The 20,000-nt window shown below is 44.3% G+C and overlaps 2 protein-coding genes across 5 annotated transcripts in view; both read left to right on the plus strand.

The window, feature by feature from the left end:
• Nucleotides 1-10,241, plus strand: part of gmip (GEM interacting protein) — a 15,832-nt gene extending 5,591 nt beyond the window's left edge. Inside the window, exons 5-21 of one of the 4 annotated variants that reach the window (XM_027017273.2) lie at nucleotides 483-608; nucleotides 2,096-2,160; nucleotides 2,296-2,403; nucleotides 2,668-2,748; nucleotides 2,891-3,052; nucleotides 3,372-3,509; nucleotides 3,750-3,940; nucleotides 4,858-4,964; nucleotides 5,162-5,224; nucleotides 5,324-5,413; nucleotides 5,574-5,734; nucleotides 5,922-6,233; nucleotides 6,569-6,706; nucleotides 6,826-7,028; nucleotides 7,210-7,528; nucleotides 8,509-8,599; nucleotides 9,031-10,241. In XM_027017273.2, coding sequence (XP_026873074.2) covers nucleotides 483-608; nucleotides 2,096-2,160; nucleotides 2,296-2,403; nucleotides 2,668-2,748; nucleotides 2,891-3,052; nucleotides 3,372-3,509; nucleotides 3,750-3,940; nucleotides 4,858-4,964; nucleotides 5,162-5,224; nucleotides 5,324-5,413; nucleotides 5,574-5,734; nucleotides 5,922-6,233; nucleotides 6,569-6,706; nucleotides 6,826-7,028; nucleotides 7,210-7,528; nucleotides 8,509-8,599; nucleotides 9,031-9,086 — 2,411 coding nt within the window. In that variant the 3' untranslated portion in view covers nucleotides 9,087-10,241. The remainder of the gene's footprint in view (nucleotides 1-482; nucleotides 609-2,095; nucleotides 2,161-2,295; nucleotides 2,404-2,667; nucleotides 2,749-2,890; nucleotides 3,053-3,371; nucleotides 3,510-3,749; nucleotides 3,941-4,857; nucleotides 4,965-5,161; nucleotides 5,225-5,323; nucleotides 5,414-5,573; nucleotides 5,735-5,921; nucleotides 6,234-6,568; nucleotides 6,707-6,825; nucleotides 7,029-7,209; nucleotides 7,529-8,508; nucleotides 8,600-9,030) is intronic. The other 3 variants (XM_027017275.2, XM_027017274.2, XM_027017276.2) reach the window with 3 other exon arrangements.
• A 1,253-nt stretch (nucleotides 10,242-11,494) lies between these two features.
• The window catches only part of lmx1al (LIM homeobox transcription factor 1, alpha-like), a 14,393-nt gene continuing 5,887 nt past the window's right edge, over nucleotides 11,495-20,000 (plus strand). Inside the window, exons 1-3 of the mRNA XM_027017288.2 lie at nucleotides 11,495-11,722; nucleotides 14,224-14,309; nucleotides 14,772-14,955. Of these exons, the coding sequence (XP_026873089.2) occupies nucleotides 11,679-11,722; nucleotides 14,224-14,309; nucleotides 14,772-14,955 (314 nt within the window). The 5' untranslated portion in view covers nucleotides 11,495-11,678. The remainder of the gene's footprint in view (nucleotides 11,723-14,223; nucleotides 14,310-14,771; nucleotides 14,956-20,000) is intronic.

Genomic DNA, 20,000 nt, shown 5'->3' on the forward strand with positions numbered 1-20,000 from the left:
CAGGCTGCTCTGAGCAGAAGGTGAGGTTTGGCTGGTCAGAGTGGGAGGAGTCAGGGTAAGGAACAGGGTGGAGTCACAGGAATCCCCAAATCAGCCTCTGAACCAAGAAGCCTTACACACACTATTCGTAGAGCTTGGGTTCTTTGTGATGCGCTGGTTCAGTGAAATCGCTGTTAGTCCTGAACTGAACCGGACTTTTCCTGGAATGTTATACCCTTTTTGGTCTAGACACTGGGTCTTTGTGATTTGGAGGAGAGGAGATCTGATGGCAAATACAATACTTCACTATTGGATGAATCTGTGGCCTCTCTCCCTTATAGTGTCTTAACTCTTAGTTGGCTGTAATTTTATAAGGACATAAATGTATAAGGCTAAAGATTACTTTATAAGTCACTCCTTGGATGGAGTAGTGTCCTGTAGGAGCATTTGTGACAGGTCAGGACACAGAAGGTGTAATATGCAGGTCATATTTTAATTTTCAGTCCAGGAATCCGACCTAACCCTGTGTCGCAATGAGAGTGGCGTGGAGGTCGCCCTGCAGTACACAAAGATGTGGTCCCGCTACGCCAAGGACATCCTGACCTGGATGGAAAAAAGAATCAGCTTAGGTTAGTACAGAGAACTTCTTCACCCGCACTTATCGGATACCATAAATGGCTGGAGGCTGTAATCACAGTTAGCTGAAGCCTAATTCTCACCGGCTGTTCTGCAAAACGTTGAACAGTACAGTCATCTCTGTTCTCTTTCTATCTTATAACATATATAACAGTGCAGTAGTAGCTCAGTGGTTCAGGTACTTGGCTTGTAATCAGAAGGTTGCTGGTTCAAGCCCCACCACTGCCAAGTTGCCACTGTTGGGTCCCCTGAGCAGGACCCTTAACCCTCAACTGCTCACGTTATACTCAGTCATATTTGTAAGTTGCTTTGGATAAAAAGCATCAGCTAAATGCTGTAAATATGTGATGTAGAATGTGCTTTTCTGAGGAGGACAGAAATGAGAAGCTCTTTAACATAAATGTTTAAACCATTTAAACAGTATAAAACATACATTGGCACATGTAAACTGTAAATATATGGTTTCTCTATAACCAACATATATTTACAAATAATATGATTTTTATAAACCTTTTGCATATAGGACTTATTGTAAATGATCAGTGCACATCTTCCGTAGGAACAAGATTAGTAGAACAAGACCTTCTCTTTAGGTTCTTTGTAATTTAATAATAAATTGTAGATACACCTCCTAGAAATAGATTTGATGTCATCAGTTACAGAGCACTTCTCATCTGAAACAGGAGGAAAGCTAACCTCGTGGGTCTCAGCCTTCTGTGCGCCACCTAGTGGTAATATATTTAAAAAAATAGCAATGATTTATGCGGGAAAACCACAGAGGTGTAAAACATCCTTTGTGGGACTTGTTAATTTTGCAGTGAATAATTCAACTCTTTAAAATCTGGTGTCACCTCTTCTTGTTCCCACACCCAAGACATATAGTGTTTTACCAGTCAGTGGTGTTTAATATTGGAATATCAAGCCAGTCCTGAACCTGGTATTCCCCAATAATAATAGTAATAATAAAGGCAGCAGTCTACGCAGTTAGTCTGGCCAGTCCTCAATGGGGTGAGGATTATAATTCAGATTATGAGGTCATAATCTGGATTATGGAGGAAGGCTGAGAGATTGCCGTTCCCACTCAGCAGGAAGCCATGTTATACTGTGTATAATGTAGATTTTGCCTGTCTTTGGTAAAGTGTGAAGGACATTTAAAATATTTAATACTTCAGTGTTTTTCCTGTACAGCCATAAAGCCCATTAACCTGGGCCCTGGTCCACTGAAGTTATATCACATACTGTCTGTTCAAGGACTCAGTCACCTTGTATTGTACTTTTCTTATCTAAGAATCTTATTCAGATATATTCATTTTGTGAACTATAATCATTTATGTGGGATATTATAGACATTTTATATATTCTTTTAGTTCTTGAATCATGCATTTCAAAGAAGATGAAATAATATACTGTTTCCTCATTATGTACATTACATATTGTGAACATAATATTCTCGCATGATCTGATATGGACTTATCTGTAGAGCAAGAATTTGCCAAGAACGTCATGAAGGCAGCGGACACGGCAAAGCTCTGCGTTGCTCAGCAGGTGTGTGTGCATACACGTGTCTCACGAAACACACAGAAACACCCTAACTTTGCCCTTTCGCTGCACACGTAGCTGTACAGCTTTTCACATATCCGGATGACCTCCCATCCGTTAAGGCGCTGCTTTTGCATGTAGGAACTGATGCCGTTGCATGATATTTACACCATGGTCCTGGAACATGACATGAAGAGCAGCACGTCAGCCAGGCACACCATGGAGCTGGTGTATAATCGCTGCTATCAGGTACACCGTCAGAGCACGAGCCAACTGGTGCCGCCCACTGGTCGGTTCTGAGTAGTGCAAGCAGCATGCAGCTCACAAGCTGCACTGTGGCTCTGCCCAGCACAGTTTTTGTGTTCAGTATAAATCCAGTTACAGCTAAGGCAGTGTTTGTGCAACACTTCATTAGGACAGTATGGTTTTTATATAAAGAAAAGGTTCATATCGATTGTTTGGTTAGGTAATTAATTTGCAATGGGCTTGTGTTCTTTATTGCTGTTCTCAAAGGCTTTGTGTGCCAAGAGATGTGAGGTTGACAAGTGGCGTCGGCAGTTCAAAGATCAGTGGTCAAGAGAGCAGAAAAAAATGGTCAGTACACTTTGACTGTGTGTGTGTGTGTGTGTGTGTGTGTGTGTGTGATGCCAAATCCCAAACATGTAACATCATTCAGTATTTGTTATGATTGTCGCTTGTTAATATGAATGTTTTTTTGTGTGTGTGTGTGTGTTAGAATGATGCACTGGCAGCGCTGAAGCGAGTTCGTCAGCAGTACATCCAGCGCTGTGAGGAGCTGGAGAAGGCCAAAGCTATGACCGCCAAAGGCATGGAGGAGGTGGGGGGCTCCAAGACCCTGGACAAGAGGAGGAAGTTACGGGACGAAGCGCAGATAAAGGTAAGAACAGGCTTCTCATGCTTCCTGAGGCTCTCCAGATGAGGATCTGTTCGGTGAGCCCTCCTAGATGCCCACAGCACACACCCCAGGGTGCAGTTCCCCTGTATTACAAGCTCCAGAAACACAATCCCTGGACTCAACCCTTCATGGCTTTACAATTAGTAAGTTGAGCAGGGAAAACCAAAGGTAGAGCTCTCCCGGAGTGCCACTGGGACACCCTGATCTCTTCTGCTCTACACGGAAGTGTGTAAAGTGCAGAAAGCCCCTTTTTTGCCTTTTACTGAAACGTCACGCACTGAGCCACTCCTCTGTTGCCTAGGCTGTGGAGGCGGAGAATATGTACAGGCAGTGCGTGAGCGATGCCAACACCCAACAGGACGGGCTGGAGCGAATGAAGGAGATTATCATCTCGCACAATCGCAAGCTCCTCTGCCAAGCAGACACCCTGCTGAAAGAGGTGGGGTCCGCTTCTACACACGACCAAGCTTTGTGGCCTTAGAAACCAACTTGCGCAGTCGTCATGTTCGGCCTGTGAGAGGACCAGTGGAAGGGGCGCTTTGTTTAACCACGGGCCTCCGCACCACATTTAACCTGTATTTCTATTGCCTTCGGGGACTCAGGTCCTGCAGAGCTCTTAAACACAGGCTGCTGTCTGTCCTGAGGCTGACCCGGCAAGGCCGCTGTCTCTCGGTCGCAGGTGACGGTGAACATGTTCTACCACCAGAGGCAGCAGATGGAGGTGGTACCTCAGGGCTACCACAGCCTGGAGCTCACGTGCAGGCCGTATCAGCCTGGCGAGCTATACCTCTTCTACATCCAAAAGCGCTGCCTCTCCGAGCAGCCCGTCCAGAAGTTCACCTTCCAAGAGTTCATTCCGCATTGCAAGAGGTGAGGCCCTCATGTGGTGACCTGCGTCTGGGTCTGGGTCTGCGTTTTTTGGGGGGTTTTTTTGTTTTTGTGGAAGCTTTGATTTTCTGCATCAACTGTATGGACTTTTTAGAAAGAAAGCTTTGGTCTTTGAGTAGGTCATGGAGTGGAATAGAAACAGTCAGCATGTAGGGACGTCCGGAACAGACTTCAAAGCATCCGTTTTGCTTTAGGTGTAGATTGGTAACCACTGACCACTCTGATCATTCATATATAGCTTTATGATTATATTCTGAGGTAACGCATCAGAAAAACATTCACCTCTTTATCCTGGGTTGGTTTGAGCCCTGACATCCATGCCCAGGAGCCCAGGGGAGTATGGGATGGACGGCATTATTCGGCACCCTGTCATTCTCTGTGGCACTAGCCAGTCGTGTCCATCTGGGTGTTCACGCTTGTCAGTGAGGGCGGTTGGTGCTTTCTCCAAGTGTGCTCAGCTGCCCTGTGTTGTAGCAGTTTGAAAAGACGCACTGCTTGGCTCCACGTCTCGTGGAGGAAACATCTGATGGTTGGAAATCGGTACATTAACTAACATGTGGTTTAGGTCATTGAGGTCATTGTGGTTCAAAATGCAGCCGTGTGAGCGAGACCTCAGCAACCAGCAGCGATCGAACATAGTAACATAGTAGCCAACAAAACATATTTGTGTGGGAATCACCCGACGCCACCGTTTTGCCGTTAACTTCTTTACCAAAAGACAAAGCTCATGGGCCAAGACTCTCGTTTAATATACCGGATCAGTGGCTTTAACTGCTAATGGTCACAACAGAGGAGTTCTGGGACTTTGAGCACTACCTGAATGTGATCGTTCTGTGCGGCTGAACAGTACACGCCAAGTCTGTTTGATAGTGTGCTGCCACTGGCGTTGGTTTCCACAGGACACCCCCTACTGGTCGGCGTAAAGTGAGCAACACCCTGATGGCTCTGCATGACTCCTTCTACCCGGCAGACGACCTGAGACAAAGCAGCAGCACGAGTGATGGACGTATGGCACCGCTGTTCTTTTGTTTGTGTGTGTGTGTGTGTGTGTGTGTGTGTGTGTGTGTGTGTGTGTGTGTGTGTTGGACAGTGCCATTGGCCAGAAATGCAGATTTTCCATTATTCTCATTCTGGATTTGAGCTGTTTCTGTTTTGAAACATTGGTCTATGTAAATGGTTATATATGACATATGTACCAAACAGGGCGCCCTGGTAGCAGTGATGGTGAGAGTATAGGAGGGAGCTATGAGTCTCTTTCGAGCCCAGGTGAGACTTTGCGTCCTAACCTCAGCCTCAGACTATTTCACATGATGAACACCGGCTCGATTCAGACTCATGTGAGTGGGGTTTTTTTCTTTGCTGAAGCCCATGGGAATCGTAGGCTGCCCAAAGCCCCCTCCACTGGAACCATGTCCTCAGAAGACTTGGATGAGAGAGACATGGCAGCTGAAGCTGGTAAAACAGGACACCAAACACATGTGCCCGCACACACACACCCACTTTAAAACATACCTCAGCCAAAATCACTTATAAGACTCCAGGAACAGCCCAATTCTCTGTGGCGTCGCTGGTTTGTTTAGTGGCATTGGCAACTATGCACATTTCCTCCACGCAGAATGCAGTGACCCTTTGAATGACAGCTACGGGACTGACTCCAGAGTGCGCACCATGACCCACGCCACCCTCACGCACCGGTTCCGAAAAATGAAGAGCAAAATGACCAAGTGCAGACAGTGTGACAACTTCATCCTAGGAAGTGGCATTGAGTGTGAGGAGGTGAGTCAGGGAAACACTGGCCACAGAAAGGAATCCACAGGGCACTCATTGGCTTAAAACCTATTATTTCTTTATTAGAATTTACCAGATGTAAACATCTATCACTGACTAATATTTTTTCAGAACATCTGTGTCATAAAGACCATAAATAATGAAGGGTTTTTTTGTTTTTTTTTGTCTATGGAAGGGTTTCGATAAGAATTGTTTTTCAAAGAGCCCTTGCCATCACATAATAAGGAGGCACATCGTCTGTTTTGAGTTGAGAGACTGCGGGACAGTCTCAGCAGTCCATGGTGGGCTGATCCGTCTACCCTCTCCTCAGTGCGGCCTCGCGGTACACAGGAAGTGCCTTGACCTGTGCCAGACAGAGTGCGACAGCCGGAGAGGGAATGTTTTCAGTGTGGAGTTCTGCCAGCTGCCCCAAGAGCAGCCGCACAAAGTGCCCTTCATCGTGCAGGTCTGCACAAGCGAGATCGAGAGCCGAGCACTCACTGTCCAGGTAAACGTGCTGAACAGCATCTAGGCATGTACACTGAGCACTGGCCAGGTATACACGCAAAACACCAACTAGTGGTGGGGCTTGAACCAGCAATCTGATCACTAGTCAAGTACCTTAACCACTCAGCCAGCACGGCCCGATATATGTAATGTTTTGATTCCCCCCCCCCCCCCAGAAGTCCGAGCTTTCGGACAAGGGTCCTTCATCAGCTGTGCAAGCAAAGAACTTCTCATTCTCATATATATATATATATATATATATATATATATATATATATATATATATGAAGCTCTCTCCTCTCTCTCTCTCTCTCTCTCTCTCTCTCTCTTTCATAGGGCATTTATCGGGTTAGTGGGTCGAAACCTCGAATACTGAAGTTATGCCATGCCTTTGAGACTCAGAGAGACCAGGTTGACCTGTCTGACCTCTCACCTCATGATATCACCTCCCTTCTCAAGTACTTTTTCAAAGAGGTACATCACATACTTTAAATGTGACTTTCTGCTCCCTTCTGAGATTTGATAGTGAATCATGTCAAAAGAGCTGAAGATAATGTGTATCAATTAAAATCTTCCTTCATTCTTGTCTATAGCTTCCAGAGCCTTTGCTGACCTTTGACCTTTACGGTGATTTCATCAGCATGGGCAAAGCGATTCAGCGGCTCACTGAGAAGGAGCAAACAGTGGACAGTTGTCAGACAACAGAGGACGTGGTGCCCAATCTAAAACAGATTCTGGGACGACTTCCCTCCAGCAACTACAGCACACTAAGGCATATGATTGCCCACCTGCACAGGTAACACATACCTTTTACACCTAGGAGATCTGTCATATGAAAACAAGTAGAAAGCAAATACATGCTTTTTAAATAATAATTATCAGAATCTCAGTCAGTGAGTTTCTTTTTATGGGTTTTTTAAACCTTGTATGAAGAGAGGTATGCTCCAATCATAGATGCACTATCCTCACTTTCTCAGGATTTCTGAGTGTTATGAAGAGAATAAGATGTCTCCCGGCAACCTGGGCATCGTGTTTGGTCCCACGCTCCTGCGCCCCCTATTGTCAGGAGGCATGATCGCACTCCTGGAAAGCAACTACCAGGCCCTGCTAGTGGAGTTCATGATCTCACACCACGACCAAATCTTTGGACCTGCACAGCGGCTCAGCACCACCCCTCCACCTGTCCCCACCACCCCCCTCCCGGACACCCCACCCAAGGCCTCCTGCGTCTCCCATGATCGTGGCATGACCAAAGAAGTCAAAACTTTGACCAAAGAACGCCCCCGCTCCCTGGAGGTAGGAGATGCATCCAGCAAGTTCTGTGTTCTTGCCTCTGTGAAGCTTAAGCCTAACCAGTCCACTGCACGTAACAAGCTCCTTGCTTTGCGCATATTCCATTGAATAATCTCTGCTTCAGATTAAAGAGCATGGGCAATGCTCTGAGCTAATGGGATTAAGATAGCAGTGATGGATCGTGTTAGCCCAGCCTGAGTAATAGAGCTTAGGCCCTTTGGTGTGGGACTTCCTGTGTTATGGACCCGTTCCACTCCCCACCCTCCCTACCTGTTGATTAAGCATTCTGGCGCACCCAGGAGGAAAGATAGAGGGATTATGTGCTTAATCTGTCAGGATTACCATGCTTGCCTGTGTGCTTCTGCTACTTTTGCTGCTGCTAGCGCAGGCTGTGCTGGGCTGTGACCATGCCTGTGCAGAGGGGAAGGAGTTTCTAAATTGGGGAGGAGTTTCCAAACTACAATACTGCAGGGACACAGCACTGGACTGTTTAGTGTTCTACTGCCCTGACACAACCATGAAGGCCTTGATAATTATCTGATAGCCTGTGCCAGGTGTGAGCAGGGAAGATGTTGAACTCTGCTGAGTCCTTCTAGGACACAAGTCTTGAGGAAGATTTAGGCTTGGAGACACTAACCTTGAGGAAGGTTTAGGCTTGGCAATACTAACACTACAATGCCAGCATAATAACCTTCCGCTCATGTTAAAGGCTGTTTAAGCATAGGAGAATACTAATCCCAAACATAAGAACTATTATGATGTTTTCTCAGAAATGTATAACTTCATTTCTGATTGGTTGTTAACATGTCCAAAGTAGGAACTTTGCTTAATCCATATATGTTCATTTTGATGAGTCTTGGAAAGGGGAACTTTTAAATCAGTTCCTTCATTTCATATTGCTTTAATTAGTTCTCTATACCAATGCAGATATAATGGCTCTGTAGTCAAAGCCCTTCTTTTCAGAAACTGTATCATTTTAACAGAGTCACACACTCAAGAGAGTTTCAAGCGAGGGTTATATTTCTGACAAGTCATCATCCAGTGAGGCAGTGGACCAGCTGAGCCCTGAAGAAGGTAGGAGAGGACTGTTTGTGAAAGCCAGTTGTTTTGAATGTTTAGGATTTCCGTAGTTCAATTGCAGCCAACCTCTTGCCCAAAGCTCTTTGCTCCATTCTCCATGTTCTGTGTTCTATGCTCCATGTCTTATTCCATGTTCCGTTCTCCAAGCTCCATGCTCTGTGCTCTGTGTTCTGTTCCATGTTCCGTGCTCCATTCTCCATGCTCTGTGTTCCATGCTCCATGTCTTATTCCATGTTCCGTGCTCCAAGCTCCGTGCTCTGTGTTCCGTGCTCCATGTCTTATTCCATGTTCCGTGCTCCATTCTCCATGCTCTGTGTTCTGTGCTCCGTGTTCTATTCCATGTTCCGAGCTCCATGGTTTGTGTGGTTGCCTAGTATTCAAATATGTATTAAACAGATTGTCTATGATTTCTCTTTCTCCTTCAGTCCTGGCTATGACCAGTCTTGTGGCAGCTCCACACGGTTCCTCTGGTGAAGAGTAGAGACTCAAGGACACAAACTGAGGGGTCGACCCGGTCTGCATCACCAGAGGCACACCGCTCCATCGTCATGGGTTCACACAGCAGGCTCCCAGCCAGCAGGGGGCGAGCTCAACTCTGAGACTGTAACACACAGTCCACACAGCAGCTGCAGCTCCTGCCTAGAGACAAGCACCCAATTCCAAACAGCCAAGCACATAAAGACCCCAGACTCCACCACTCTGTCAGGACACGCCCCCATGACTCCGACCCATGAATCCAAGCGAGAGACACGATTGGCCAACCTCCCTGTCAGGGAGGAGAAAGGTACCCACTTGGTTTGTTTGTTGCAGCAACCAATCCAAGATCGTACCCAGGGAGCGAGAGGGGCAGGTGAGGAGACACTTAGGAGAAGAGAAGACCACCACAAGATTCTCTCAGGCCTGCGACTGAAGCCTTGTGTCTTAGTAGAAGGGGGCAGCTCCTCTTGTATGACTGCCGGGAATGAGGGAACTCAGGTGGCCACATTAGTGCTTGTGCTCCTACATATTCACACTGGCAGGATTATCAAACTACTCACTAGAAGGTGGCTGTTCAAACAATGTGTTCACATGTGACATAATGTGACATTTATGTATAAACATGCACAGTGTTCCTTCTGAAGCATAGTTGGTATAAATTATTTTGTATAAACTGCAGCATAACATGTATTTGTAGACCTTCACACTGAAATTACATTAGTGGTTTTATGTACAAATGTAACCATTGTTTAACAGAAGCTGATCCTTCAGTTTGTGCTTTTGATATTTGCAGATTGTGAAAAATTCTTCCTGTGGGATAGTAAATTATATAATGATCTTGCAAAGTAAGTTTCTCAGGAAAATGTAGAATTGAATGGTTTTTAATTGTTTTTCAGAGAGGTGACTAAAATGACGCTTTCTTTGGATTTAAATTTGAATAGATTACAGTATTCTGAGTTAGTTTTATCATACAGAATTTGCTATTTCCTAAAACTGTTTTACTTATTTACTAAACTGTCCTGGTGTGCAACAAAGTAAATATTGAAATTCTCTTCACTGCTGGAGAAAAATGAATACATCTAAAACTAATAATCCTTTTTTTTTAACTAATAATAAAACTTTTTTAATAGTTGGAATAATCTAATAAACTATTTCTAATAATCTTCTATTCAAGAAACTTTAAATCTTTAAATGCTGACAGTGCTACATATGACAAAATAAAAATGTTACTAGGGATAGTGCCCTAAAAAAGAATAAGACCTACAGTCTTACCACAAGAGGGCAGATGTGATATATCACTATACTGAAAAATGTCTAAAAGAGTGTAGATGCTGAATCCTCATTTGTTAGAAATGTTCATTCAGTTGTGTGGGTGTAAAGCCTTGTACATATCAATAACACAGGAGATGTGATCAGAGATAACATGGGACTGTAGTAACCTGAACTGAGCTGATGCATTGTTGAGTCTTAACAACCCAAACATAATTTTTCAAAACTGCCACTGTCAACACCAAACAACTCTGACATAACAGACAGACAGCACTCTAAACACACACGCACGTTCTCTCTGCCGTAGTGGTATTGTTGGGTTTTGAAATCTTCTTTCTTCAGTTCCAAAAATGGCCACTTATGGCAGTTCCTGATTTTTAGCAAAATATTGCATGGTTTAGTGATCCTGGATTTTGATGACCACCGAATCTTTTTTCTTTTTTCTTTTGTATTCAGTGTTAATGTGTATGGATCCAGGCTATGGGTGTCATTCTATGTTATTGTTATTGGCTGTGGTGGTGTTGCAGTGTCAAAGTGATACAAGAAGACACAAAAATGGCCATTTTATGTTTTTGGCTCCCAGTGTGCCAGGAATGAAGTTCACAGCACCATTCTTACAGGAATAAGATATGTTAGTCTTGCAGACCAATGGCAGTTTTATTTGCAATTCCAACTCTCAAGACAATACTGTTTTTCTACATCTATCTATCTATCTATCTATCTATCTATCTATCTATCTATCTATCTATCTATCTATCTATCTATCTATCTATCTATCTATCTATCTATCTATCTATCTATCTATCTATCTATCTATCCATCAGTCTGTCTATCTGTCTACTAATGTAATAGGGGGTGAAGCCCACAGCCAGTAGCTTTGAAACAAATAAGAAGTAGAGTATGTATTGATTTTAATCCAGTGTCTACTAGCAACAATCCCATGATATGTTTCTTGGTCAGGTCACCAGCATATGAGACGGAGACATTTTGTCCCAATAGGATCACTGACTAATAGAGAGAGAGAGAGAGAGAGAGAGAGAGAGGGAGAGAGAGAACATTTATTTCTTCAGTGCCCATCTTTCCTCTGACTTCTACCCCCCCCCCCCCCCCCTCTCCTCTCCCCTCCCCTCCCCTCCCCTCCCATCGTGGCATTGTGCGGCTGAAGTCCGCGTTTCACTCAACGATTTCAGAGCGACGATAACACGAACGACTGAAGATTAGACTAAATTCGGCGATGTTTTGGTGTTCCTGTGTGCAGTTTGGAATTTAATAACGCCATCGCTATTTGGCACAATCGATACGAGCCAACGCATTCAACGGTTTTTTGATGTTACCTACAGAAATCTCGGGAGGAGTGTGTTTCACCGTAAGGTACGTTCAAGATCCCTTGGCATATCGACAGGTAGTCGGTGCATCACTGTAGCTACAGTTTTGGAACACTCTGTCATTCAGTTAATCTTTAAAATTTTTATTTAAGGATTCTAAAACATCCTTTGACTTTTTAAAATTACATTTTCTTTTCTTGCTATTTTCAACCCTTGGTTGTGAGATTTTAATTTGTTTATTGATTCAGTGTATGGTTCCGTTTATTCCATGTACATGGAAAACATCAAGCACATCGACATGTCCACTGCATTCGAGAATCTGGGCCTTTGTGTTTTTCAAAGATTAATAAATAAGTGATTTTATTCTTATGACATTTTATTCAGTCCATTAAACGAAACCATCCCCTATGGAAATAGTCTAGAGATCTCCTCAATAAAAGTCAGATTATATGAATCCCAATAAAACAGCCAACTGCTGCAAAAAAAAGAAAAATCATGACAGGGGGTGACGTACAGTTGATACTCGATCTTGCAAAGTAAGAGAAATTCGAACTACGCTCAGTTTAATGCACACTGGTTAAATTATAGGTTATTTGTTTTACAAATGAATTGAGTAATTTCGTCTTGTCCCCTGTCTGAAACTGGCGCGTAGCCATGTCGTGCTCCTCGCTGAGCACTTACAGCGGGAAGAGTGTCGGAGAGATGCAAGCAAGCGATTAGAAGACCAAAATGTCTCATTTGGTTATACTCGAATTTAATCATTATAGATTTAATCATAATCAATTCATTGCGAATCAAGAAGCCCATTTTGAATACTTACATGCCCAGTAGTAGAATCAGCAGAAGCAAACGGAGAAGTGACCTGAAAGGTAAAAGGCCACGATGCCCCAACACGGAACAGGAATCATTTCAACTCCCAGTGTCATTTTTCATTCGTTTACTGTCAAATAGCATCTGAAAGGCAATACATATTATTATTATTATTATTATTATTATTATTATTATTATTATTATTATTATTATTATTATTATTATATTACAGGCTATAGAAACATTTCAAGTGCAGATTAATTCACCGAAAAAATACTTCGAATGACACATTTCGAGATATTCACATATGTTAATTCCCCCCAAGGAAAAACTATTATATTTAATGTGCACTCAGGAGACCATTTCGTTTTCAGACGTCTCCCGCGTAAAGCGGATGATTAGAGCGTTGATTACAGTACAGGCTAGGCCTACGTCAGACCGCAGCGAGAGCACGTTTATTTGCTGACTAACGGCAGCTGTAAGTTAGGCTTTTTAGCCAGTTTTTTCACATTTAATATGTGTACTTTTTTATAGAAAGTAATTTATGATAGTACAACCAACGGTATTTGTAGCTGAGAAGCCACTGGGTATGGACCGCTTAGGGAAATATTGGAATTACTGAGCATCAATATTATGCCTATTAACAATATTTGTTTTTCAATGATCTAATATTTATTATTTTATTCGATGATAATGGAACTAAATCTTAAATCCTAACTAAAACTTAGTCCTATTTTGAACCATATAACGTATCTACACTTTCAAAGTTCCTTTTTCAATTTTCAATAGAATTATAATAATTATTATTCTATTTTTTACATGATTTTACAATAATTTACAAAAACACTAATTAAAATTAGCCTACATTTTGATATAACTGCGTTATAGAGTTATTAAAGATGCACCTTTTTTCTTTTGATAATACTGATAATACTACGGCTGAATATTTATTTAACGACTTTTATTATTTCCGTAACAGCATCTATATTTAAAAAATACTTATGCACAAATTAATGTTAATATTACGCAGTGTTCCAAGCGCATATTTTACCTGATATGTAAGAAACGCACCGTATTCTTTTAGACCTTTAATCTGACAACAGGACTAAGAGGACATAGTCAAAGGACTAAAATATTAGTGTTTGTTCCTGATTTACAATCATAATATGAATTTCTGATACTCTCTCCGATACTGAATTTACACTTCAGTGAAACGCAAAATAATGTTATATTTTATATAATTATAATTTTTACCATAATGAATTTGATACTTACATTAAACTTTGACTGGGCCTTTGCCGCAACTATATTGTATCGGTTTTAAACAAGGCAAGGTCTTGACAATAATATAGGTATAATTATATAATATTACAGAGATTGGCTATTACAGATTTTAAACAAACACTCAGCGAACGCTCGTCACAGTTCTTTGCGCGCGTTCCATATTTTGGTCACATCCTTCAGAAACCCCTTCAGCTGGTTAGAAGAGCGCGAAGGTCCCCTTGTTTAATCAAACCATGACACTGCAAACCACATCAAACGGCCAGACATTTTATCTGTACCAAGTCTTCAAATCACTAAAAAAAGCGCGCAGGCTAACGTTACCAAAAGGCCTGTTTTACTATATGTCGCTTCAAGTTGCCGTTTCCACTTGTATATGCCACCATGTTGCTTTTTACAACAATTCGCTAAATGTGAAACGAATCCCGTGCAGTTTTTGGTTGATTGTTTTTACAGCCAGCACTCGCAGGGAGGAAAGAACGGCATGAAAACAGAGGAAAACCAGTCATGTCTTCAGCAAGCACCCTCTACCACACCTTTCGGTAAGAACATGACCGTTCCAGAAATAATTAAACAGACTTCAAATCCGTTATAACAATTAAATATTTTACCGTTAACAGTAAAGCTATTTAAAGTCTTTTTGATTTACTTTAACCTTAATGTTAAGTTTATTTTCAAACGAGAGCAGAAGCATTTCAGCCGGGAAGTGTTGCTAGCACAACCCTCTTTACCTTTGTAAAACACCTTTAGCACAGTCCGAAATGTCAAATTTGTTCACACCCACTTAGACCACATTTAGACTAAATTCAACCCGTGACTTTATTTGCTGTTATCAATACAATTAGCAGCATGGGAGATGACAAACGTGGCCATGTTTGTTCTTTAAAATGTCCTGAAAAACTGTAAACTCCAAGGATGTCATTTGTTTACCATTTGAACTCTCCTTAAAATAGCTTTTTGTTCTTTTTTTTTTTTTTTACGGATCCGCGTGCATGTCTCCTCAGAGCATGCGGGCGGAGGTGAGGTGTGCGCCGGCTGTGAGTCGCCCATCGCGGACCGCTTCCTGCTGCGCGTGAACGAGCAGTCGTGGCACGAGACGTGCGTCAAGTGCGCCGTGTGTCTGAGCACGCTCAGTGGGACGTGCTACTGCCGCGACCGCCTGCTCTACTGCAAGCACGACTACGAGAAGTAAGGCAGCAGTGCACCGCGAATGGTCCGAAACTCCAGGGCCAGTCAGTGTCCACCCTAAGCCCAAAGTTGCAGCAACTCTGATTGGTTTTCAGCTTGCATGTGTAAAGGCGTTTACCGTCTCCCGAAGGCCTTGGTATTGGCGAAGTTTGATTCTAGCATTTCTCTGGCAAAATAAAAATCTTATCGGGGAATTTGAATTTTAGGGGGAGGAAATTGCCACTTATAGCAGACTTTGGCTGTAATGCCAATGGGACTGTGTACTAAATGCTTAGAAATCAGTTGTGTGCAGGCACTAGGGGATTCAGATCGTGATCAAAGGGAGACTCAGCATGTCCCCTAACCTGCAGTGACATCATCAGGGGTTAGGGCAGACCACTGAGGTCTGACCTGGTGGTCCGTTATCACTGACGTGAAGCGTGTTAGAGAGCATCAGGCGGTTGCTCTCCCTTCCCATCTGACATCTGGAGTAGTCTGAAGAGGGAAACGGCTGAGAGACCCAAAGAGGGAGAGAGAGAGAAGGAGACTAGGGAAAGAGGGAGAGAGACAAAGGAAAGGAAGCTGAGATTTCCCACCCTCCAAAAGGTTAGCAAGAGGGGAAAAAAAAAAGTTTTTTCATGTACTCATGTGCTCTTTCAAAACCTCCAGACCATTGTCTTCATTCGACAAATCCTGAATTCCACAATAATGTCTGGACCCACTAATAACTCCCTTTGGAATATCGTAGATTAGAATATGATGATTCCCTTTGGAATATCGTAGATTAGAATATGATGATTCCCTTTGGAATATCGTAGATTAGAACGTGCGTGAGGGCCTGTGCAATGTGCAGTGGAGAGATGGGGCGGTCCTGCACATGAGTACTCTTGTGGCCCATTAGGGGTGTGAAAAAGCGAAAGGTCCTGTTTGAAAGAAAATGACTGCTTTTACAAACATTTATTGGTTTTGTATTTATTAATTTATTTAACATATTTAGTTATTTATTTTAGGATTTCAAGAGCAGTCAGTGTATAGCTCAGGTTGATGATTGTCTTACCTGCTGTGCCCTCTGATCATATTCAACAACACAGTGTGGTGTAGTGTGAACAATTTTAGTAATCTGAGCTGTTTTCATCCTACAGTCTGTGTGCATTGTTCTTATTGAGATAATGTTATGACAACATAATTCATTCCACAGTTCCTAGAACATAAGTTCTGCCTTACACATTATATCATTTGTAACACCATTTAGATTAGAGGTGTGTTCAAACAGTTAATTAGAAGAGTCATGCTCGAATCTGCATATTTGCTGCACTGAAGGGAAAGGCCGTTTGTGCAGGCAGTGAGTCAGACTTGTCTGCCAGACGCAGCCTCTGTTAGGCTAAGTGGATGGAGAGTTTCCAGGATCGGGGCTTAAATGTCCAGCTCAGTGGCAGCAATCATCCAGGAGTCATAGTCGAGTTCTCTGAATGCACTTCCCGAACCAGCATGGAGATCTAGCGTTTAAAGAGACAGGCTTCGCAGAAATGCCGATTTAGGAGGAACAGAGTTCTAATGTTGCTGGATGGTGTGCTGAATGCGAGGTCAGGCTGGAGATTGCGAATGAGCCAGGCTATAATCGGGGCATGTGGAAGGAACTGCAAATCAGTGTGATGGTGCAGTCGCATCTGTGCTGCTGACCTTATGATATCAAACTTTACAGACTAAAGTGTTGCAAACATTCAAGTTGTAGTGTAGTAATTACAATAAATAAGCAAGGCGAACCTGGTGTCAACTGGACAATATTTATTCTACCATTGTAATTGTGTGTGTGTGTGTGCGTGTGCGTGTGTGTATGCACGTGCAGTGTTTAGTATAAGTTGCCATGGTATGTATCTTTGGAGGAGACTTGGCTCTCTCCTGTGCTGGTGACCTTGAGTGGATCAGCAACAATGACTCCTTGTGTTCCCTGCTGTCTGTCTTTCGGCAGGCAGCATGCACTCAACCCTCCCACCCACCCTCCACCCGCTCCGTAACGGACAGCAGGTGTGTGTTCCATTTAAGGGGTGCCAAGGAATCTCTGATAATGAAGAGGAACGGAATTCGAGCAAAGACATTCTTATGTTTAACCCCATTTTTGTCCACGTTTATTTCAATGTAAAGGTTGTCGAGGGTATGAAATTTTCATGTTCCTGATACATTCCTGATAAATTTGAATTCTTTCGGATTTTCCTTTGCTTTTGCCGGAAGTTCCATCCCCTGCCCTAATGACACATACAGCCCATGTTGTGATTCAGTCCTGTTGGCCTTCCTCCCTTCGCCCTGCATCTTCCTCCCTGAATCTTCTTGCATCCACCTTATCTGCTGTGTTTGTTCTTTCATCTAAGGCACCCTCCCTCCTTCACAATAAGTACAGGGACTGAAAGACTGAGCCGGGCGTACGCGCTCCGTCTCCCATCTCTGCTCCCGGACATCCGCCCCCCACCTCACAGCAGACAGAACCACCCGCCGGGCCTGCCTGCCCATGCTGGTCCCACAGCAATAAAAGCGGCCAGCCCTGGGGCACGGCGCCTGGGACCCGGCCGCAAAATGAGTCTAGCGAGGGGCCTCGGAGGCCCCGGCTGCCCCCCTATGTGGCAGCAGCGCCGGCATCCTGCGTTCGGGGAGGGACGCGGCTGGAGCATGCATATTTAAGACGCTCCGAGTTTAATAGATCACACCGTGGTGCAGGGGACACCAACATCGCCCACGGCAGCTCAGCCCTCACCGTTGGAGACCATAGCAGGGACCACAGTGTGGTGCTCCTGTCTCGAGGTACGATGAGCTGTGAGTCGACCAGGGATAAGCAGGGTTTTTTTTTTTAATCTCTCCCTCTCTCTCGTTCTCTCTCTCTCTCTCTCTCTCTCTCGGTTTTTCTCCCTCTTTGTCTCTATCTCTCACTCTTTGTCTCTCTCTGTCTCCAGCACTGCTCTCCATTACCTCGTTCATCACTGTCTGGTTTCTAATAATATTTCTCGGCGCCAAACCTCATTGCCCGCTTGTTGAGATTGATAGCAGTGATGACACCAATCGGTTTATCCCTCTGTTTATCGCTCGTTTTCTCTTAATCATCCTCCTGCCCCGTGCCTCTGTGGCTCAGGAGGAGACTGCGGGAGCATTGCTAATTACGCTCTCAGACGCGTGCTCTCACCGTGCCGCAGCCCGAGGCCTTGCCGCCAACAGAACGCCTTCGTGCGTTAACGGGCTTGAAGCGCCACTGTCTGATCCATCCAAACTCCCGTTCCAGCTCGTGCTGTAGCTGGTGACGTCGTAGCTCTCGGTCCTGGCATGCATGTGGGGAGCAACCCTAGTGGGCTGTTAGGAGCTCCGAGGTGACTGTCCCAGAGGTGTCATAGTCTTGTGATTACTGTAAGGAGGCAGAGGGAGTAGCGCCTCGAATGCTCCCTCTCTTATAGTTAAGAATATCATAGAGCACTGATGGATTTGGGGAGAGAAAAGAGCATGATGACAACTGGATGGTATAGAAACATGTGTCTGTTTTGTTTGTTTGTTTTCGTTTGTTTGTGTTTACCAAAATTATAATACAACACACCACTCTGGAGAAGGGAGATCCTGTGGAGAAGCACTTGAGACAAAACGTGTTTCTCACTGCCGGCACACAGGCCTGCATTTGTGAGTAAACTATATCGATCCGAATCCGCAGCGATATCAATACTCTGCCCAGACTCCCACACCGAGCTCGGCCGGAGCCAGCCTTTGGAGGAAGGAGCCAGCGAGGAGGAAGGGGAGCGAGGGTAACAGGGACGGCGGGAGCTGGGCGAGAGAAGCCACGGCAGGGCGCGGAGGCGAGGCGGGGGGCGCGGAGGCAGGCGTGGCGAGGCGGCTGACTCCGGGGCATGCCTCCACCTACGATATTGCCGCCACTTTTGCATAATGGGTGATGAGCTCCCGTCATCTCGACTGCCCCACAACAATTTCATTACGGGCAGCTAATAAATGTTTCATGGCAGAACAAGCTGCTCGCCTCTGCCTTATTAAATCTGAGATAATAAAAGAAGAAATGGTGAGAGGGAGGGGGAGAGAAGAGGAGAGATGGGGAGAACGCCGCAGACATTCTCAAACAGGACTGCCGTATCTTCTGTTTCTGGGGCAACGGGTCTCCCCCCCACCCACCCACCCCTTTTTTTCTCTCTCTCTCCCTCCACCATGAGACACAGGAAATGAGAATCTGGCTGACAGGATATTGCGTTCTGCTGGCCTGGGGATTAGCTGTTTTATCCAAACATGTACGCACACACAGACACACGCGCGCACACACACACAAGGGTTCACTCTCACCTCATGCAGACACACCTCTCCTCGTGTCACACTTAATCTATACACCTTGGAGTATCTCACACCACATAAACAGCTATGCTGTGGTGATTCAGCTTGTGTAAATCATATGCAGGTCGTCATATCAAGTCATATATTTCATAGCCTCTGGTCAACCACTGTGCCGCCGTAGACCTTGTCATCTCAGAAACATCAAGTGTCCAGGAGAGGAGAAAACCATTCGATTTGTGCTTTTTGTTGTTTATCCTAAAACAGCTGTTGTTGCTTTTTGTAGCTTCTGGAGCAATAAAATGCCTGATTGGATGACGGTGCTGTCAATCACGGGCTGCATCATGACATGGTCATGCCGCTTTGGCTTGGTCTGATCAGGAGGTCATTCATAGCTTGTTGTGCCTCTGAGACTCTGAGCGTTTCAACACCAGCACATGTAAAGCTAGAAAACACAACAAAAAACCAGACAGAGGAATCCAAAGTGTGCTGGTAGCCTGCCAAGGTCAGTCCTCAGTCGCCATGGAATTACATTCACCTTCATTTCTAAGTGTTCTTTTAAGTGGTTTAAGGTTTAAGTCTAGACTGACATTTACGATAAATTATTTCCAAGGAGACAATATGAACATGTAAATGGGAAGAGAAATGCAAAGATGCAGGAAGTCATCTTACTGCCCAAAAGGGTCTCGGGTAAGGTGGAGTCACGCCACATGTCCAGCAGGTCTTCCTTAGTGCTGCTGTTTTCAGACACCGTTACCATGACT

The sequence above is a fragment of the Electrophorus electricus genome, chromosome 4 (genome assembly GCF_013358815.1).
Source record: "Electrophorus electricus isolate fEleEle1 chromosome 4, fEleEle1.pri, whole genome shotgun sequence".
Taxonomy (NCBI): domain Eukaryota; kingdom Metazoa; phylum Chordata; class Actinopteri; order Gymnotiformes; family Gymnotidae; genus Electrophorus; species Electrophorus electricus.